The following is a 20,608-nucleotide window of genomic DNA, read 5'->3' on the forward strand; positions in this document are numbered from 1 at the left end:
CAATGGTGGCTAAGCTGAAAATCCCAGCACTAAAGGTATCTGGTGCTAAATCTACTGGGATCGCTGCACATGGCACAGGGATTTGGCCTATTAACCTTGATCAGCTTGCATTAGTTGAAAGAAAGTTCTTTAAGTCTATTTTAGGGGTTTCTTTCACAGAAGAACTATTGTATTGGCAAATCAATCGGAACCATTTATTTTTTAAACTTCAGTATGCCCCAGCTCATCTATGTCTAGCGATATGGCCTAATGAGCTCACATTACTGAATACGTTTATTTTAAAGGATGTTTTAAGTATGGAGAAAATACAGGATATCCCATGGTTCCGGTTTTCTAATAACAGGTCTGTTAGATATTGGTTTAGGTCATTTATATCTGCAACCGGAGTTGACAAATATGAAGTCCAGGATAATGTTAAATAAGGCACTGAAAGTTAAACAAACTCAGATATTTAGAGGATCATAAGGCGACGGTCATAGTTATTTGCCGCATCAGTATGGTCCTGGTACAAACACAATAAAGTATCCTAAATTAGTTCCCATCAGTTTTGCTTGAAAACTAATAACTAAACTATGTATTCATCAACTTTCTCTTTTTCTTAAATACTCAGGCATTGAATAACATGTGACAACATTTCTATTTAATCTAATATGCATATGTTATTTAATTTGTAAATTGCATAATTTACCACATACATGTTTTCTAATACCACTCTTAGGATTACTGAAATTGAGACAAGGTCGAGTTGCTTATTTTTATGCAAACCCAAGACCCGAGAGTCTGTTGGGGGCTGGAAGGCTTCTTGACACAGGAAATGCAAATTAGAAAATAATTAACTAGCACTGGATGATTTGAAGTGTATATATATTTCGTTTTCTCTTGGAATTGTATCTGGCATTTACATTTTATTGTGTCTTAATGTATGTGTTTTTAATTGTGCATTCAAAATAAACTTGAACTTACTTGAGTGGGCAGTTTAGCCAATATTCATCCTTGTGCTGTTGCGGGGTAGAAGTGATTTCGTCAGACATGCATTTACACAAACATTTCCGCAACATGCATGAAATTACCTGTGATTATCAAGGAATGGTTTCTGAGTATCTGGAAGGGAATAAATTAGGCATGACATCATGTGCGCATCTATTGTTTGCAAATCTGGAAAAATATTCATCATCTTGCAGTTCTGCTGTCCAGCTGGAGGACCTTTTAACCTCTGATGAAAGGAATGATCGTATACAAGTTTAACAATGAGTTATTTGTATAGTGGGACTTTTGTTTCCACAAAACAACTTTCAAACTTGACACATCTCTTAGAAGTATAACTTAATGTTGTCTGCTGGTTGAAATCACAGTCACTGGATGCTTCCAGAGTCACATGAAATGGCAATAGGTTTACTTTATTGAATGACTCACTAGTACTCTTCCCCCATAAATAAATCACACATGAACAGTAGCTGAGAAGTAGCAACATTTTAATGAAAATCTTTAACAGAAACAAAATGTTTTCCCTCCTAGGAAACAGAAGGCTACAGCACTGGGAAGTGGTGTGATCTTTGGGTCGACACACTCTTAGCACCATAACACTGACGTACTGTCATTTGTTTCCTCAATATCACAAGTTCACTATGGAACCATCTAAAATCAAACAGCAGCCCATCATTTTTACTTTCAGTCAAAAACTTAAAATACAAAAAAAAAGAGTTTTGGTTCGGGCCATGTTTCCTTTCTACCTGTTTCTCTGTTCAGTCTCGTAGCATTGCGAAAATCATAAATAGTCGTCTAACTGTACAACATTCTCGCAGCACGAGGTCTACCGCAGACAGTGTTTCTATCACAACATGTACAAGTTACTGCAGTTTCAACAGACACACACAAAATTCCAAGAAGAATAGGCCAAATAGTCGACTGAAAAGCAAGGATGCTCAAAACACTTGTTCATGGGACCGACCAACCAACTTCAATTTATTGTCTGGATGACATAGGGCCAATTTCTGTTCACCCTCCTTGATAATGGCTGAGGTTTTCAAGATTACATGATAATGTAATCAACTGCCAGAAACCAATCAAGAGGCAGACAGTCTCAACATTACGGATATCTCCAGAAATCAGCAAACCCTAACAAGGTGATGCCTCTTCGATAGCGGATGAGTAAAGACATGGCCGGCTCCTGCAGAACGACCCTTCATGCGAGTTCTTGTCCTCACCAAAAATACCTGACATTTGGACACGGCCCATGCATATGTGTAGGCTAGTTGCGCCTAATGCACACACATACAAATATATATCACTTGTGTGTCTTGGATGAAATGGCTAATTCTGCTTTCAAATTTATTTCAAGTGGTAGGGTTTTTTCCAAGCCTTTTTAAACCCACCATAACTTTGTTGGTGTCTGATTTGTTTATATGTAAAAGATAGAAAATAAGGGGGCATATGATGCCTAAGCTAATTTCCTGCCAATCAGAAAATAACCCTAATCCTTCAGCGCTCAGGATTGGTTCTGTGGTTCAACCACCACCTTGCAGACAGAAGATGTTGTGTGTTCCCGTTATGCCTTGTTGAAGCGCATCACAGTTGAATTTGATGACCGCATCTGAAATAGCCTGCTGACCCAGATTTGCACCATCTTAGCTTGAGAATGCGTCCTTGCATCTTTTATCAGGGAATACCGTAAACCTCCTGTTTGGTGTTTTTCACATGGTGCCAAAACAGTTTCAAGATCTAGCACCTTTGACAGCGCAGCTGCCTGTCGCCTCTATCAGCTGTCCCGCTTTGTCGGGGAATCTGGAATTCTCAGACTAAAAGGTCTTTGAACAGCTGTCCCACGATCGAATCGGAGCCGGCATGTGAGGCTTATCAGTGGCCAATCTGACTTACACTGATGGTGGAACTTTTGCAGGAGGCGGATCACAGCCCTGGTCTTCCACCATCAAACACCCCATATCCTACAACTCTGTTTGAAGACACTCGAATCGAAAAATAAATTGACGAAAGAGGAGGGAATTTCTCATCTCCCCTTTTTCTGACCTGTTCTGCACTGCATAGTTCAAAATGTGTCTATTTACCGGGTCTAATGCATCTGAAAGAGTTAATAGGAGATACCATGTGAACACTCCCCCCAGAATAGCATTAACTGTTTGCTGCCATGGACTCCAAACATACTAGTGCAAGGTCCAGAAGACTGAAATGAGAAATCAGCCCAGTCACCTGTACCATTTAATAAAAAAACGCCGCCAGTGAATGATAAGGATTGCTTTCTTGCCAAAAACCAACTGTGCAAGAAGGGTGGCCTCAGCACACAACAGTACAACCAAGGATTAGGAAACTGGGATCAGCTACCTCCCTCTCCCTGTTCACTCCCCGTGTGACTGGATCTTTGGCCGTCTGCAAAATCCGGAATGGCTTTGCCAATCACCCAGGATGTGTCTCTCCTTTTACATTCCAAGATGATCCATCTTTCTGCAGGGTGAGATAGTTCACGGGAATGAGTAGACATTGGGGACATCTGTATGCAATATACAACTTTAAATCCAGCATCAAGGGGTCAATCGTTCACCCTTAAGAGATTGATACCAGTACCACTGGGTAATAAGATGAGTCATTATTTAAAGTTTTAAGAGATGGCTCAGTTTCTTGTGTGTTCCATGGAGGCGTTACTGCCCTTTTAGTTGAAGAATAAAATTATGATTACTGTATTAGAAACGGAATCTATTATAATACGTAATCTCACGTCTAGACACACTTGTGTACAGACGCGCTATAAATGCCATATCATATCATATCCAGCAGAAAAAAATTACTTCAGGGAGAACAGGAATTGTGGTGACTCAGCCAATTTGATTAGCTGGTACAAGTTTTTACATTTTGAACTGTATTCTCATGGTAGAATTTGAACTGGAACCGCTTGTGACTGATACAGGTTGTAAGATGCCAGACGACCAATTTGATTGGCTCATATAAATTGCAAACAATGAATCAGGCAATCTGATTGCCTGACTTGGGATGTTCTTCTGTACATTTGTCACAGAGTGGGGAATAAAGATTTCTGATTATAACAATTGCTATGAGGAAGTTGTGTTTGGGAATAATTCAGGTAATAGCGCTTCATGTTCCATTCCACCAATTTGATTGGCTGAATAAAGCTGTGATTCGGGCAGTTTGACTGCATAGTTAATTCTTTTAGCTTTGAAAAGCCAAAGGTGATTGGCCGATTCATGTTGTGATCTTTAAACTTGATTTGAACTCAGAAATGTGATTGACTAAATAAAGTTACATCGCACGAATAAACCAATTTGATTGGCTGATTCAGGTTATCAGTCCGTCACCAGGGTAATTGGCTAATGACATTTTAATGTTTTGACGCTACTACATTAATTTGCTAATTCCAGTTTTAAACCGAGAATTAGCCAAGTTTTAGGTTTGCTAAGATAATACATACAAATCAGCCAATTTGATTGGCTAATCCCAATTACAAGATGTGAATCGGAGCAAGCATAGGTGTAAACTTATAAAGAACCAATTTGATTGGCTGATTAATGTATTAAGATTTGATTGAACAATCAATTTGGATGTCTCCCGATTCAGTGCAGAATTGTGTACAGCAGTGCAAGTTTAGGTCAGATTTAATTGGAAATAATACTTTGTATTCAAAGTTTGAGCAGTATCGAATCCATCGTTTTGGCCCCCAAACTGAATTTGGATTTAAGTAACTGTAGCAAATGGAGGCTACACAGGTCCGGTGTGTTTAATTTGTTTACCCACTGCCTAAGACTATTGCCCTGTGAAAAACTGTTCTAAAAAAGCAATGAAAGGACTGGCGTGAACTTCAAGCAGCCATTGGAGACAACAAAGCTTCAAGCAGCAGTGGCACACATTCAATAGCCAAATTCAAAGGGCCCTTGGGTTTGTACAGATAATGTTTCAGTTCCATCATACACTCATACCAGGGTCCAGCTGTAGAAATTGCTCTCTGCCTAGTTTCTAAATGATAATCATAAATGGTGGAGATTTGTAGGTAGGAATTAAGCGTGAGCTCTACAAAGAACGAAAAAGCTTTGTGTTACAAGTCTGGTACGGATCGATCGATGGGTGTATCATGTACTTTACTTTCTCTCTACATCTGAAGTCATTTCGCTTGGCTTTGCGGTAAGTATTATACAGGCGTCATATTGCTGGCCGGTCCAGCAGGTGCTTGAGTATTCAGTGAGGCAATGTGCACCTGAGGACTGAGGCCACTCTGGGGTAGTTGTAGAATTACACTCAGGGGCGGAAGAAGGGAACACAAGTCCCATCCCCCAGCCATACTTCCTGAGTTGCAGATGCATTGCCCCACACTCACTTCCTTGGTACGTCAGTGACAATAATAAGCCGTTATATTTGGGGGCTTCTTGGTAGGAAGTGCTACAAACAGGTGCCTCCCCAGTTTTTTCAGGAGAATGACGTAGCACTGTACATTTCCTCTGAAAGGCCTTCATCAAATGAAAGTCGATGGAGGCATGTATTTTGAGAGGTGTAATCGCCGCCCGCTGCCATTTCAGGAAAGGTGAAACAAGCACGCCAAAGCTGTCATGGATACACGCCAAAGCTGTCATGGATACATGACATATTCAAATGATAAGCAACTGATGTCAAAGAACGTCTTGTGGGCTTGGAAAAAACTAGTCGACTAAGATAGTTCCTAAAGACTGGGACTGGTGGCCTCAACGAAGCACCAACATTTTACTATGTCCTTGGCGGAAGAATAGACATAGAGAGAACGGGAGAGACAGAGAGTGAAAGAGACAGAGAGAACTAGAAACCAAAAGAGAAGAAAGAGAGAGACACAAACACAGAGACCGGTGGAGACCGAGAGATAGCCCATAACAGAAAGTGTCTTTCCTTACAAACAGGATGCCATCAATCGAGGCCCGGATGTTGTATCCTCAGAGGGAGTCCATATCTCCGATGGTATGGGTAGATGGTGTGGGTGCTGCTTCCCAAAGTGCAAAGGCTTTTTAACCAGAGGGTGGTGACTTGTTTTAACAGTTAATGTGAATTTCAGAAGCCCTGGAGTTGGTTTACAAGAACAGTCGGAAGCCCCTTGTAAAGACGTATGTTGGTCAAGGCAGCTACGAATAGTCTTGGCAGCAAGCGTGCATGTGTCTGATGGTCATTTAGATTAATAACATAGATCTCAACAAATGTACAATGGAGCACCTGTTTGTGCAGAACAAATACACAGAAGCATCACAGTAATTCTCAGTGGCAAGGCCTGCCCTTTCCCGTGCAGTAAAAGGCACAAAGCAATGCATCCCTGTGTCTCAGTCACCAGTCGCAGGTCTAGTAATACACTTCTTGACTTAATTAGGCCATTACCATGGTAAGAGGATCCTCATCGAAGGATTAGGTTCTGGAATATATCAGGTGTGCAGGCCACAGTCGGTCTTTCTGAAAGCCCTCCACCTACAGGAGGAGGGACCTTTTTCCTTGTGGATAGTCTGTCTTCTGTAGACCACAGTCTAGGCAAGACAGTCTGGTTTCATCGTTCCCTGTCCGTCTTTTTTCTCTGGTGGTAGAGCTTTGTCAGGCCTTCTTAATGGACAATAATACTGACAGCATCTTGCCAAAGGGGTCAAACGAAGATGTTTGTCGATACCAAAGGTGAAGTGGGCTCAGACATGACCCTCTCTTGTCAGTCCAAAGCAGGCTTGCATTTCCCATGTGGCGTGGCTGTCGCGGTGGAGAAGTGGCGGTGTCTTTCTTGCATCCCTTTTCAAAGTGGAGAGGAGGGGTTTGGAAACGGGGTAGGGTGGAGTGAGGAAGAGTGTGTGGTGCTGGGAACTGTGGAGCATGTGGGGATCAGTGGGTATTACCATATGCCGCTAGACCTCCCACCGGGGGGAGCGAGAATCCTGGCAGACGCTCGTTTCGGGACATGATCGTCAACCTGGGCACCTGGAAAACAGATACAGAGGTTATCAGTCAGTGTGCCTCAGAGGCTGACAGGCTTCTTTGCCGTCACATTATTTAAATCGTTATATTTGCTGCTCCTTCTTACTCCCCCATGTGTTCTGTATGCTCTACTGCGGCTCATTACCCTTAGCATGTACAAAGACAATTTTTAATGGATGGCGTGGGATGGGGAACTCTAAGTAGACGAGGTAACCGGAATCAGAGAGAATGGTGGAAGTCATCCCCTCGACTAGATACACTCTAGCGGAACCTCACAGAAGACCTTTTACACAGACACATTACTCAAAGGACAATGGGGAGTGTTCTGCCCCTTCACTCACAAAACAAGTTCATTTTGGAGATTATCTCTATAGGACAAAAGCCAATTTCATCTTTAGGGGCTCTTCAGTAGAATCCTTCACTGAGCAGTACCTTTTGGAGGTCATTGAAGTTCAATGGACTGCTCCACTGAATGGGTTTATTAGCTTGAATATATTTTTAAAGGAACTGTCTGAGAGCATAGACTATATGGACTGGGAGGTCAATTAAAGTCTACACTTTCCTGCATTAACACGGAAGACCGAACTTCGTCTCATGCATAAACTTTCATTGCTTACTGGTATTAACACGGAACACCCAACTTCGTCTCCTGCCTAAACTTTCATTGGTTATTGGTATTGTTCCCTTCCTTGGGTCGGGGTCTAATTTCATCGCCTCTAGTGCTGAGAAATATTTCAGTGCAAAATGGCCACCTCTCGTAAATTGCATGACCCCCTGGCCTAAGGGGGGGGGGCATTTCACAACGCTGACTCTTCTTTTCCGCTGGCAGTACCTTTTCATGTGTTTGTTTTTTTTTTTAAATATTTTTTGTTATTTCATAAACAACACTCCAAACATTACAAACAATAAGGACTTTCGTGATTAATCTTCAAGCATTGCATTGCAGAATGCACTCTTCGGTCCTCCCCCCGCCTACCCCTCTAACTTGAGCCCCTGTATCCATGTCATCCACCAGTACATCTTCAGGCGTGTCTACTGCCATTATCTCTTCCGTGTCATCGTCACTGTGGTCAGCCTGGGAGGGACCCACCATTGAGGCCACCAATTGCCTCCATGCTATTAGGAGACCTACCTCTCCCCATCCCTGGTGACTGCTTCATACCAGGCAGCCGTTTCTGCCTCTGCCCAGCTCATGAGGTCTGCCCACCACATCTCAATTCTAGGCCGATGGGCCGCTTTCCAACACATTGCGATTCTCCGTTTGGCCAAGATGTAGGCCAGGTCCTTCATCTTACTAATGTGCCTCAGGTTGCGCGGTCTGGTAAAACCCCCAAGCATGCATGCCCAAGCTGACTCCACATCCAGCGTAACCCCTTTTCCTGCTAAGCGTGTCCTCAGCTCTGTCCAGAACCTTCTCACCTCCGGGCAAGCCCAAAACATGTGCAGCATTCCAGCTTACTCCTCCCCGCACCTAGGGCATTTCTGTATTGCCGGGCCACCAAACCTGGCAATTTTGCCGGGGGTCCGATATGCACTATGAGTGACATATAATTGAATCTGCTGAAGTCTCGCGTTTCGGGACACCTTCTTATGATACCTTTGGGCTCTATCCCATTGCCCATCCGACATGGGTTCACCCACCTCCTCCTCCCAGTCTCGCCTCAGTTGTAGCAGCTCCTTCCCCGCCCTAGTCCCCAGTAACTCATATATGCGAGATATTTCATGCCCACCTTCCGAGATATCATACATCGTCTCTATGGTAGCATCAGGTTGTTCCGCAAGCACTGCTTCAGACCACCTTTCTCTCACCCGTTTAACGATTCTAGAATAAGTAATGTGTTGGCCTGTATGCACCCCAGTGTCCTCCATTAGTCTCTGAAAGTCCAATTCCTCCCCCTCTTGCCATATATCTCCAAGGGTAGCTAAGCCCACCGGTTCCCAGTATCTGCGGATCCCTTTTATCAGTTGGGAGTCTTCCCCATATAACACCACTAACGGCACCTGCAGGGAGAACGGGGCTGGGTCTCCCACAGTTTGCCATGCTCTGCGCCACACCTCCCAGCCAAGCACCAACAGTCTCGCCATTCCTAGCACCTTTTGTTTAGGCAACCACACTGTCTCTCTGAGGAAGTAGGGAGCAGGATCTCTGCGCAACAGCCTGGCTTCAGCCGTTTCCTCTTCAGACAACCACCTGGCCACATATTGCAGCTGTCCTGCCAAGTAATACAACTCAAAATTCGGCAGGTTTATACCCCCCCATCACACGAATTTTGTAGTTTCCAGAGGGCCACCCTGTTCCTGGAATTGTGCCATATGAAACCCCTGCACAGGCTATGCAGTTTGGTAAAAAAGCATTTAGGGATCACATACGGGATGTTTACAAAAAAGTGTAGCAGTCTGGGCAGGACTACCATCTTAAGCAGAGCCGCTCTCCCCATCATGGCCAGGGGCAATCTGGACCAAAATCCCATGCTATTTTTAATACCTTCAACTGCCTTTTCCATATTGTGTTTGTGTTCTGCCCCTGTCGTGTGGTATATATCGATACCTAGGTATCGAAACGTCTCGGTTCGCCAAGGTATTGGCAAAACAGGTAGGCTTCTTAGTGGGGTGCTTTTATACCTCACCAGGGGGAACACACTGGACTTCCTGGGGTTCACTGCTATGCCCAAGAGGGTAGCATGACGTTCTATCATCTCCAGGACATATTGTAGGTTGTCCTCCGGGAAGCGCAGATATAAAAGCATGTCATCGGCATACAATGATATAAGATGCGTACCTCCTGCAGTGCGGATCCCTATCTCCCCGTATTGTTGTCTGAGGCAGACTGCCAGTGGCTCTAACGCTAGGATATATAACATGGGCGTCCAGGGGCATCCTTGTCTAGTGCCCCTGCTAAGTTGCCATTTCTCTGAGATTATAGCGCACGTTTTAACCCTTGCAATTGGGGAGCTGTATAACATCTTGACCCATCTCAGATACCCCGGCCCGATCCCGTATTCTTTCAAGGTTGCCAGCAGCCAAGGCCACCTCACTGAATCGAAGGCCTTGACCACGTCCAGCGAGACAATTGCCAACTCGCCGGGGTCTTTCTCTGTTTGGTCAATAATGTGGTGAAGTCTCCTATGATTGTCAGTTATGTTTCTGCCAGGGACGTAACCCGTTTGGTCAGGGTGTATCAGTCTGCCGATGACTCGCTTAAGCCTATTAGCCAGCACAGCTGTAAGGATTTTACTGTCCTGATTGAGCATCGATAGGGGCCTATATGACCTACAGTCTGTGCTTGGCTTGCCTGGTTTCAAGAGCGGGATGATCACCGCCTCCCATAGGGACTCTGGAAACCCACCCCGTTCATAAGCCTCATTAAGCATGGCCGGCAGCGGCGGGAGCAACTCTTGTTTATATGTTTTATAGAATTCACTGGGGAGCCCGTCCGACCCCAGAGCTTTGCATATAGGCAGGTGCTGGATCACTGTCTCTAGTTCATCTGAGGTGATTGTGGAATACAGGTCTGGCCGTTCCAAGTCATCTAAAGAGGGCAAACCTATGTCTTCTAGTGTTTCTTGGATCTCTTGATCCATATCTTCCCCCACGTCCTCATACAGACATTTATAGTATCTGAGGAACTCTTTGTTTACTCCCTCTTGGGTATCCCAGATCTGGCCCTCGTCACCCCTAACTTCTCTAATCACAGGTTGTGATGTCTCATTTTTATATAACCAGGCCAGCAATCTGCCCGGCTTGTCTCCTCCCGCATGCTGCCTTTCCACATATTTCTTATAGTTCAACTTGCATAATCTATCCCAGAGCTCACTGTTGGCTTGTTGCAGCAACCTCATCCTTACCCCATCCTCCCGAGAGGCACCGCCCTTGCGCATCATGTCCTCCAGGTCCCTTTCCGTTTCTTGCAATTCCCGTGCTATTCCTCCTTGGAGCCCTCTGGATTTTTAATGGCTACACCCTGCACTACTACCTTGAATGCCTCCCATACTGTTCCCACAGATTGCACGCTGCCGGTGTTAATGTCGAATGATCGCCTCCCTCAAGTCCTCCCGGAATCCCGAATCCTGCAGGGCCTCAGCTCTGAGCTTCCACGTCAGGATCCTCGCCCTAGGGGGTTGGTGTCGCCACTCCAGGACCAAGGGGGAGTGGTCCGAAAGCACCCTGGCTTTATATTCCACGCCCACCATTTCTCCTACTAACTCAGCAGCGGAAAACACATCCAGCCTCGTGTGCAAGTCATGTGGTGCAGCATAGTGCGAGTACTGCCTGTCTGCTGGGTGCAGCCGCCTCCAGACATCTTCAAGTTTAAAATCTGTCAGCAGGGCCTCTAATGCCTTAGCAGCCGGGGTGGGTGTGTCTATTTTACAGTCTGATCTGTCCATTTTGGGATTCAAAGTGCAGTTGAACTCCCCTCCCCATAGGATCGCGCCACCCAGCAGGGGGATAATTTTGCCATATAGAGTCCTAAAGTAAGCCGCTATATCTTGGTTAGGGGCGTATAAATTTATAATGCTCATTTCCCGTTTTTTCAGCATCCCCTGCGCTACAACCATTCTACCTTCCAGGTCCACCGTCGAACGAATCAGCTGAAACGGTACATGCGGTGCCACCCATATGATGACTCCCCTCGCGTAAGCTGAATGTGTAGCTCCTGCGATGCTCCCCCTCCATTTCCTCTTGACCACCTCCAGTTTCTCCCTAGTGAGGTGGGTTTCCTGTAATAATGCTATATCAATCTTCATCCTTCCTAGGTACATCATTACTTTATTACGCTTTAGATAACTGTTGAGGCCCCTCACGGTCCAGATCACCACTCTGAGGCTACCTGACACCATTTATTTGATATCCCGCCTCCCAGTTTCCCCTTCCGCCCATAATGACACAAAGTTTGGCTCGCTCCCCACACGCTCCCAACAAACTCCCCCTCCCCCTTTCCCCAACTTCAAACCACTGCACACAACCCCTTCCCTCCCCCCTGCCCGTCCAACCCCAACAAGTGCCCAGCTCCATCCCTGGATCTCAGGCCCCCCCGCGTTTGGTCCTGCCTCGGAATGCCGAGGTCAGGAACCCCGCAGGGTGTCACCGGATTACCGGTGACCTAACTAAACTTCTCGTTGTGGGGATATGATGGTTGGCTCTGTAAGGCTCCCCCACTATTATCAAGGTTTCTCGGTACTATCGGATCATGCATGCATGTATAGCCCTAGCAGCACCTTCCCATAAGCCATGTCTTATGCTATATTCAAGTCCCATTGTCTTAGGCTGTAACACCCTAGGTGCCGCAGCCACATGTTACTCATCTGCTCCTTCTCCTGTCTGGATTTCCGATTCTTGGGGGCAGCTCTGCGTATCCAGCCACCCCATGGCGTCCTCCGGGGTTTCAAAAAACAGGGTTCTGTTCTTGTGGAACACCTTAGGCTTGGCCGGGTAGATCAACATATACTTGTGGCCTGGTTCCCGCAATCTTCTTTTCACAGTCACGCGTCTGCGCTGCACCTCCAAGCTGTAGTCCGAGTATGCGGTTATTCTTGCCGACCCCCTTTCTATTGTTCCGCCCTTCTGAAAAAATTCAAGAATTTTTTTCTCGATTCCGATAATTCAGGATCCTGGCTATCACCGGCCTACGGGGGGTTCCCGGTGGCGGCCTCCTCATCAGAGCCCTGTGCGCTCTTTCCACAGCAAACCCCTGGGTCAACACTCCTCCGGTTATCTCCTGCAGCAGCATAGATTCAATATACTCCGTAGAGTGTTATCCCTCAGCTCCTTCCGGCAAACCCATGATGCGAATATTATTCCTTCGGGGGCGTCCCTCTGCCTCCTCCGCCCTGCTTTCCAGGTTGCCCACGCGCTGCCCTAGGGCGTGAAGTTCCGATTTATGGGATGCGCAGTCTGCTGTATTCGGGGCCATCTCTTTTTCTAGGGCCCCGTGCGCTCCGCCAGTGTCCTGACATCCTGCCGAAGAAGGTTCACCTCTTCCTGTACTGCCCCGACTTTGAGCTCCAGTTCCGCCTTCAATTCGTTCATGGCCAGTCCCAGTTTGGTCTCCCAGGCCACTTTCAGATCCGCAATTGCAGCAAGGATCTCCTGGTTCGCGCCCATGGTGTCTGTGCCCCCAACAGGGGTTTTGTCTTTGCTCCTGGCCCCTTCTGCACCCGGCGATGTTCTGGCATAGTCATTGAGCGTGGGCTGCTTGCCCTTTGTTCTTAAGGGTTTGTTGGTCATCGTGCTGTATCAGTAACGTGTGGGCAAGCCCGACCACTTATATCCCTCGGCCTAAGTAAAGTTAGACGGTTGCTAGTGTCTGGGCCCAGTCAGACCGTGTCAGGGGTATCTGCAGGCTGCCTATTTTGCTCCTGGAATGGGTTGTGTCCTCCCACGTGATGAAGCGGGCTTATTCAACCCACACAAGCTCCGGGCCCCAGCCCCACTATGTTCGGGTCCTCAGGCGTATTTGCTAGCCCCACGCGCGCCAGCCCCGAGCCCCAACAAGGTACTGTAGCTTCCCGCCTGGCGTTGGTATCCGTAGCGCTTTCCACCGGGCACAGTTCATGAGCAGGCTGCGTTGAGCGTGCTCCCAAGTTTCAGTGCAGGCCCTGGATTGAGCTGTGTTGTTCCACCCTGTTATTTGGGCTGTTTAGTCCACTGAAAACTGGAGCCCCATCTTAGCGGCTTGCTGTCATGTCCGCCTTTCGTGGCTTAATGTGTAGGGGCCCCGGCACTGTGCAATGAACATTCACATCACCTCCTGCAGGAGGCTGAGCCCACGGCTCCGTCCAAGCGTCTGGCACGCAGTGTCACCGGCCCCAGTGCAGCCCATTCGTGTCCATGGGTCCTGGCTCCTAAGCCTCCTCACCTCAGCCAATGCTTCCTGCTGGGTGCCGCTCTGTTGCCGCGGGTGCTGCGGTAATTCGGGCCTGTTTCCTCAAGTTTAGCCCACAGATGCAGGCGCGCGTACATCCGCGCTCACTGGACGCCTGTCGGGAGACCAGCTGCATGCTGAACTCTAGGCACAGCAACTGTCTGTTTGGGCCCCCCATGCCAGATGAGATCCCCCACGCCGGGCATCTATGCACTCCTCCAATGTTGGGCCCACCATGGCCGGTTTTTGCACTTACTGGGCCCTGACCCATCCGCTGCCATTGTGCCGATGCAGGGCAGATGCCGCCCCCCCTCATGCGCCTGCCATGTCCACCCCCAGCCAGGTCCAGGCGCCGCGGGGGCCTCCGTTCTACTGGCAACCCCGGAGTTCAATAGCAGGGCGCCGAACACAGAGCGGCAGCTACACCGTTGCGCAATGCTCCGCCGCTGCAGCGAGTCTGGGGCCAATCCTCACCAACCTTGCGCAGCGTCCCACAGCCAGTGCCATCTGCGATCCCATGCTGCACTTCCACATGTCACGGACCACAGTCCCAGCCTCCTGGTCTGGCAGGACCCCCCTCCACACGGGTCCTCCAGTAGCGGCACACACGCTGGACTCTTCCTGTCCCACGCGGACACAACAGGCTCAGTCTCCTCTGCGCCGCGCCTGCCACCTCTACCGCGACGCAGCGGTCAGTTTATGGCCCTTTGTCTGCCATCCGCCATCTTGTGCCCCTCTGAGACTTGAGCTCCTCACTTCTTCCAGCAGCTGCAACTCGCCTGTCCCTCCGTGGATCGAGCTGTCACAACGCTCTGTTTATACCCCTGATATTTATGCTTCTGTAGGTGTGCTGCAGGCATGCATTACCAGGGTAAAGCACTTCCATTTCAAAGGATCAATGTCGGATACGCAGGAGCTCTCTGAGAACACGTCCACTCAGGCGCCCATGTAGCCACGCCCCCATGTGACTTTCAATGTTGTTTTGACTTCTGTTTGCATTATCCTATGATTTGGCTTCTTTGAGCTTATCAGCTAACGGAAAGCACTCCAGTATTTTCATCCCCTCAATCCATACATTGCCATGCAGGGAGATGTACATTGCCTCTGCATCATAGATGGCGGGCAGCTACAATAGTAATGTCTCAGACATGAGGGCAGCCTGCACTTAACAAGGTCCAACCCCGTGGCAGCACTGACTTCGCTTTTCATGCTTCTGATGTCAATATACCAATGGAATCCATATGAATATTCGAAGAAAAAAAATGAATGGAAGATTTGTTCAAAAATCGTCAGTACGGAAATTACATACAGCCGAAGATTTCGAATAAATCCCCCATTTGGTGTTATTATAGTGAACAAAGGGGAGCAGGGGCTACGGGAGTGTCCCCTGCACTCTTATTCACTATTATGCTATAAGGGTTGCCGGGGTCTCCCCCCGCTATCGATTAAACTACATTTTTTTAAAAAGAAAAAGAAAAGAGGACCTTGCCGCGCCGGTTCCCATGAACGTAAGTGAAGAGAACCGGCGTTGCAGAGGCATGCAGGAGACGGCGACACACCCAGAGGTATGCCGCCAACAGGTAATTAATGGGTTGGGGGGGTACGGGTTACCAGAAATGTTCGGGGGAGTGAAAACTGAAAGTCATTTGCGTTCAAATGAGTTGGTTTTTTCTCAACTATTTCTTTTTTAATTATAAATGTATACCCTACCCCTGATATTTCATTGAATGTATCACTGATGTGTGATGTACGTGATTTGATTCCCCAACATATTCAAAACAGATATATTATATTATTGGGTGACTTTAATTCAAAGAAGCCAGCATGTTTGTCAGTGCATGAAGGTATCCAGGCTTGTGCATTAACACAAACTAGATGGGACAATCGAGGAAAAGATTGGGCTGTCTTACTCAGCTCCTTGGGAATCTGTATTGTGAAGGCATCATCACAGGCAACAGGTTCAAATTATTTGAAATAAAGTTTTATTAACTCAAAAGGCAGGGTGGAGTAATGTCTAACTTGCCCTCTGCTAAGGTGGGATTTCCTTACCTAAGGAAAACTAAGGATAGTCTGGTTCAGGAAGTCAAAGTAAAACAACTGTCTGTGTCCGAAACCTATTCTTGCCCTCACAGCTAACTGCATACAATGTCTAGGGATGTCGGCATCAAAAATGAATAGTGATCAAAGTAAAGTTCAGAGCTTCTTCTAGCTCTTTGGCTTGTAATCAGCTCCCCTTCCCCAAGTTCGAAGTAGTTCTAAAACACAGGGGTTCCCTTCCCCAAGAGTTTGAATCCTCCAGCTTTCAAAACTACACTTGACTTCAAGGTTACAAAAAGGTCATTGCACAACACATGCTTCGTCATTGATGTTTTCTGTGACTTTTCCATTCAGGGCAACACGGTCAGTTGTCGGACCACATGGTCCACCCATTACAGGTCACGCAACCAGTAGCCCCCCCTTGACTGTTTTTCCATTAACACCAGTCCACTGCTTCTCCTCAGCAGTGAGGCTTGCCTCAGTCACATGTGTCACACTCTTCTGACACTGGGGTGTGGCTTGGCTGGCCACTACGCACTTGTTACACTTCCTTATGTTCCCTTGTCTCTTGACAATGCTTGTTACTTTATAATATACAGTTCTTTGCACTTTCTTGGCAGTGGCCAATGCTGGATTTCTCATATCGTGCATACTACTCTGTGCTCTCTTGGCTTTGCTAGCACTTGTTTTCAGGAAATGCAGTTCATTGTTTCAATGTAGTTCAAAAGTTTCCTCTCAGCATGATTCACAATCTTTCTTTCACTCGTCTCAAGATGCAAGTGTTCTTAACTTGCTTTCCTTTCGTTCGTTATTCAAAATGCCTTGCTTTCATTTCCCTTGGTATTCAAAAGGCTTATTTTAATGTCCTTAGCAGTATTTCTGTCACCGCCTGCCAGCCCGCTGTTCCCCTTGTCTGGTTGCATTCACTGGTCGGTCTTACGGCTCCTTGAAAGGATTTCCGCCATCACAGGTCTCTCTCTCTCTCTGAGGTCCCTCTTGTCTCCTTCCAGCGGTCTTCTGTGGCTCCCACACACCCGGCTGTGCTTTCTCAGCAAAACAGGACTCACATTAGCGTTTCCCCTGGTCCCGCTGGCCTCTTTCATACGGCTTGCCACCGGCCTCCAGCCTCTTGTAGCTTCGGATCCCGCTGCATACGCTCTGCACTTCTCCACTGGTCTCCAGGGCGTCTCCTGCCATGCCACCACTCCCAAGGGGTGCGCCTGCACCCAGCAGTTTGTGAGCGTTTTCACACATATGACTGGTCTCCTACAGCTGACTACTTTTCTTCTGGGCCCCCAGATTTTAAAGTTCCCACCTCCAAAGGACTAAAGCAAACATTTTACATCTTTTAAAACAGGTTTAATTAATGACAGTGGAAAATGTTGCATTCCACCATCCAGGAAACAATCTCCAAAGTTTCTGGCAGCTGGTAAGACCTAAGGTAGTTTGGCAGCTTCCTTTGATAGGTGTAGTCAAAGATGAGTGGCAACATGGAGCTCTCGGGCATCTCGGAACTTCCCCCCTACAGTGAGATGGAAGTTCACTTTTTCCATCTTCGAGTTGGGAGAAAATCATGACTTCCCATAAGAGCTCTAGGGTCCCCGGCCCAGATGGGATTTGTAATGATTTGATTAAATTAAACCCTGACTGTTGGACTTATACGCTGTATATCATCTTTAATGCTATTAGTTTAACTGGGTCAATGTCCTACTCGGGGAGTCCCTGTGAATCCCATACGTTGGCAGGGTTGTAATCGAAAAAACACACTACCTTAACTGGGGCCATCTCAGAATCTTGCACCGAAAGTATTATTGTTGCTAGATATAAAAAAAGGTAGTAGGAAAGAGGCAAATAATTACAGAATGCTTACGATGCTAGATGCCTCGAAGATTTTTTTGTAGAGTCTTGCTTATTGAATTAGAAAAGTGGGCAACCGAGATCAAATTGATTCCCAAATATCAAACCAGCTTCCAGAAGGGAAACGGAACCTTAACCAACATTCTAACCTTGGGAAATACAGTTGAATACTATTGGTTGGTGAGAGATCAGAGGGTGTGTGTGGATTTTAAGGCTGCTTTTGATGCAGTTCAACAAGGAATATTATGGGAAAAGTTGATGAGATGGGGATTCCTGATGTATTATTGAATATGATCATGAGCCTGTACACGGATACAAAGACTAAAGTTAGATACAATCACACAGGGGAGGCTACTGATTCTATCCCCACTTACGTTGGGTTAAAACAAGGAACTATTTTGTCGCCAATACTATTTAATTTATATATGGCTGGCAAAACAAGTGAAACACAGTCTGAGATGGTGATGCTGGTGGTAAAACCTGGCCATGGATGTTTACAATGGCCGTGCTACGTCGATGACCGCGTCTATTAGATGGCACTGTAAAGCGGCCACAATGTTCATGGAATAAACTGAGTGACTTATGCTTTCAAGAATGGTATTAGTATTAATGCCTCTAGAGCTATGTCAATGACTTTTAGTCGAAGGAAAACCTGCACCCCTTCTATCAATTAAAAAATTGGGAATAAAGTCTTACAACGGTGCCCTCTTATGTGTACCTAGGGGTGACGTTTGATCCTAACCTAAACGGGGATGCTCATTATTTAAACTTTGAGATAAGAGTGAAGCAACACTTATATGGCGTCTTGAACTTTGCTATCTTTAAGAATGAACACACTCATTGAATACGTTCTGTTAGAGAACAATTTGCTGAGTGTCAGCAATGCAATGCAATGTGCACGAATGTTCTTAACCTCGTTAGAAACCCTATTAACGTCCCTTCGGACACATTTATGAGTAAGAACCTTGGCATCTAAGTGCATGTTTACCCTGGTCTATCTGTATCTAGGCTAAAAAGTATAATAAGTGTTATAACAATACCTGCCATTGATTTGTTGTTATTCTCTGCTAAGGGTTTCAAGGTGGTGACTAAAAAAGCTGTACGGGAATTTGACTGTGAACCGAACCTTATCAATCTCACCACTAGATCTCTTAGTGATCAATACGTAAACCACTACATTAATCACTGCCCTCAAAATAATTATTTGAAAGAATATCCTTTCAATTGGGCGCTAAGAAGATATATGAATACTACATTCAATAATGTATTGTCTTTGGAAGCCATAGGAGGTCAACTTGTGGTCCCAAGAGATCATCAAAGGTGTAGGTTCTGAGGAGAATTGGCTGTGGAAGCTGCTAAACACTTATTGTTGAATTGTGATGGCCTCTGTAATGTATGAAGGGCAATATTGCTTGCATATGGCTTTGATTTTAATATGGATTTTCAGGGTTGTGCAATGAATTTTATGATGTTACACTTATTTATTATATGGTTAAATTATGGTTGTACGTAGAATCCGTTTCTGATATTGTCTGGAACTTTTGTAAATATTATTTTAATTGTTTTAATTGTCTGATAGCTATGCACGAGAGGTGTGAATGGGCTCAAATGTACTATATAAAATGAATAAAATAAATATTATGCAATATCTCAAAAACTGCAAGAACCTCCAATGCAATCCACATGCATAAGGCAGTGCAGTGTCACTACTGCCATTGTGAAGGGTGGGTGGGAGACATTTGATTATTCATGTGTTTTCTCCCATCCAATGACCAGCCTTAGAAACATCCCTTGGTCACCAGACATGGGCTGAGAAAAATTAAAGCGGGGCTACAATTTGCTTGACCCAGCCACTTACCTTCAGTAGGATGGACTTGTAGATTATTGTAAAAGACTGGTAAACAGAGACCCGAATTATGAGGCTACACTTCATAGCATGCTATTTTGTCTACTGGTTTCATTTGGGAACGACACAGGAAGAATACATTTGCTTTAATATCATCTGAAATTGGTGCTACCTCACATGGGCAGACGTTTTAAGCAGCCTTAAACCACCTATGAACCTGTGTTTCTCTACTAAAACAAACTCACCCAAAAACTTCTGTTTCTCTTCTACAGCTAGCTCACCCACAAACTTCAGTTTCTCTACTAGCGCTTTCCCAGGTGCTTCAAGTGGCAGAATCCCTGTAAGGTCATTGTTTGACAAATTATTTAAAGAGCATGTCACGCCCAGTGGAGGCACTGGAGCGCTTTGCAAAGCTCGACAACATCACATCACAAACAGTGTAATCTGTAAACCAGTAATGAAAGGAAAGGTAATATTACAGAACATTTATGAATGCCACAATGATGAATTATTAAAAACATTTCCTTCTCAATAAAAAGACCTGTCTTGGAATATTAAAAAGAACTGTTTTCACCTGTAGAAGTAGTTTGGCAGATTGATGCCTATCGTACATTCACATTCTGCGCATAATCCCATTGCATAGTGGTTGAGTTCATAAATTGAATCTTATTTCTCGCAAAGTGAAGAATGTGGCTAATGCCTCTCTAGGATGTTAAGCCCAACCCTACAATGCCCACACATAAGTCATTTTCAAAGTAAGGTTTTTATGTCACATAGTGTCTGTTTGTGATGGTGCATAAACAATGTCTGCAAATCTTTATGACATGGGTAGCCTCCATGTGTGTCCTTTACAAATATCTAGATGCAAAATCACTATTACAGGTAAGTAGTATTTTTCTTCTGCAGCCTTAATCCTTTCTAGATTTGCATGGTGTCTCTAGATTTCAAAACACTATTCTTCATGCAAAATGCAAGGGTGGGTGTGATTATGTGGTAACAGAAATTAATAAGACCGTTTTGATCTACTAATGATTCTTGTCTTTATAAAAATGTTTTTATTATGTTTTTAAATAAAAGTG

At 45.7% G+C, this 20,608-nt stretch overlaps 1 protein-coding gene across 6 annotated transcripts in view; it reads right to left on the bottom strand.

Moving 5' to 3' along the window:
* Positions 1-1,455: 1,455 nt before the first annotated feature.
* The window catches only part of DPYSL5 (dihydropyrimidinase like 5), a 531,970-nt gene continuing 512,817 nt past the window's right edge, over positions 1,456-20,608 (bottom strand). For 5 of the 6 annotated variants that reach the window (XM_069605551.1, XM_069605549.1, XM_069605550.1 and 2 more), the window contains 2 exons: positions 19,775-19,867; positions 1,456-6,930 (listed from right to left, as the gene is read on the bottom strand). In XM_069605551.1, coding sequence (XP_069461652.1) covers positions 6,845-6,930; positions 19,775-19,867 — 179 coding nt within the window. In that variant the 3' untranslated portion in view covers positions 1,456-6,844. The remainder of the gene's footprint in view (positions 6,931-19,774; positions 19,868-20,608) is intronic. The other variant, XM_069605553.1, reaches the window with a different exon arrangement.

Source organism: Ambystoma mexicanum, chromosome 4p (genome assembly GCF_040938575.1).
Source record: "Ambystoma mexicanum isolate Mex_15411 chromosome 4p, UKY_AmexF1_1, whole genome shotgun sequence".
Taxonomy (NCBI): Eukaryota; Metazoa; Chordata; class Amphibia; order Caudata; family Ambystomatidae; genus Ambystoma; species Ambystoma mexicanum.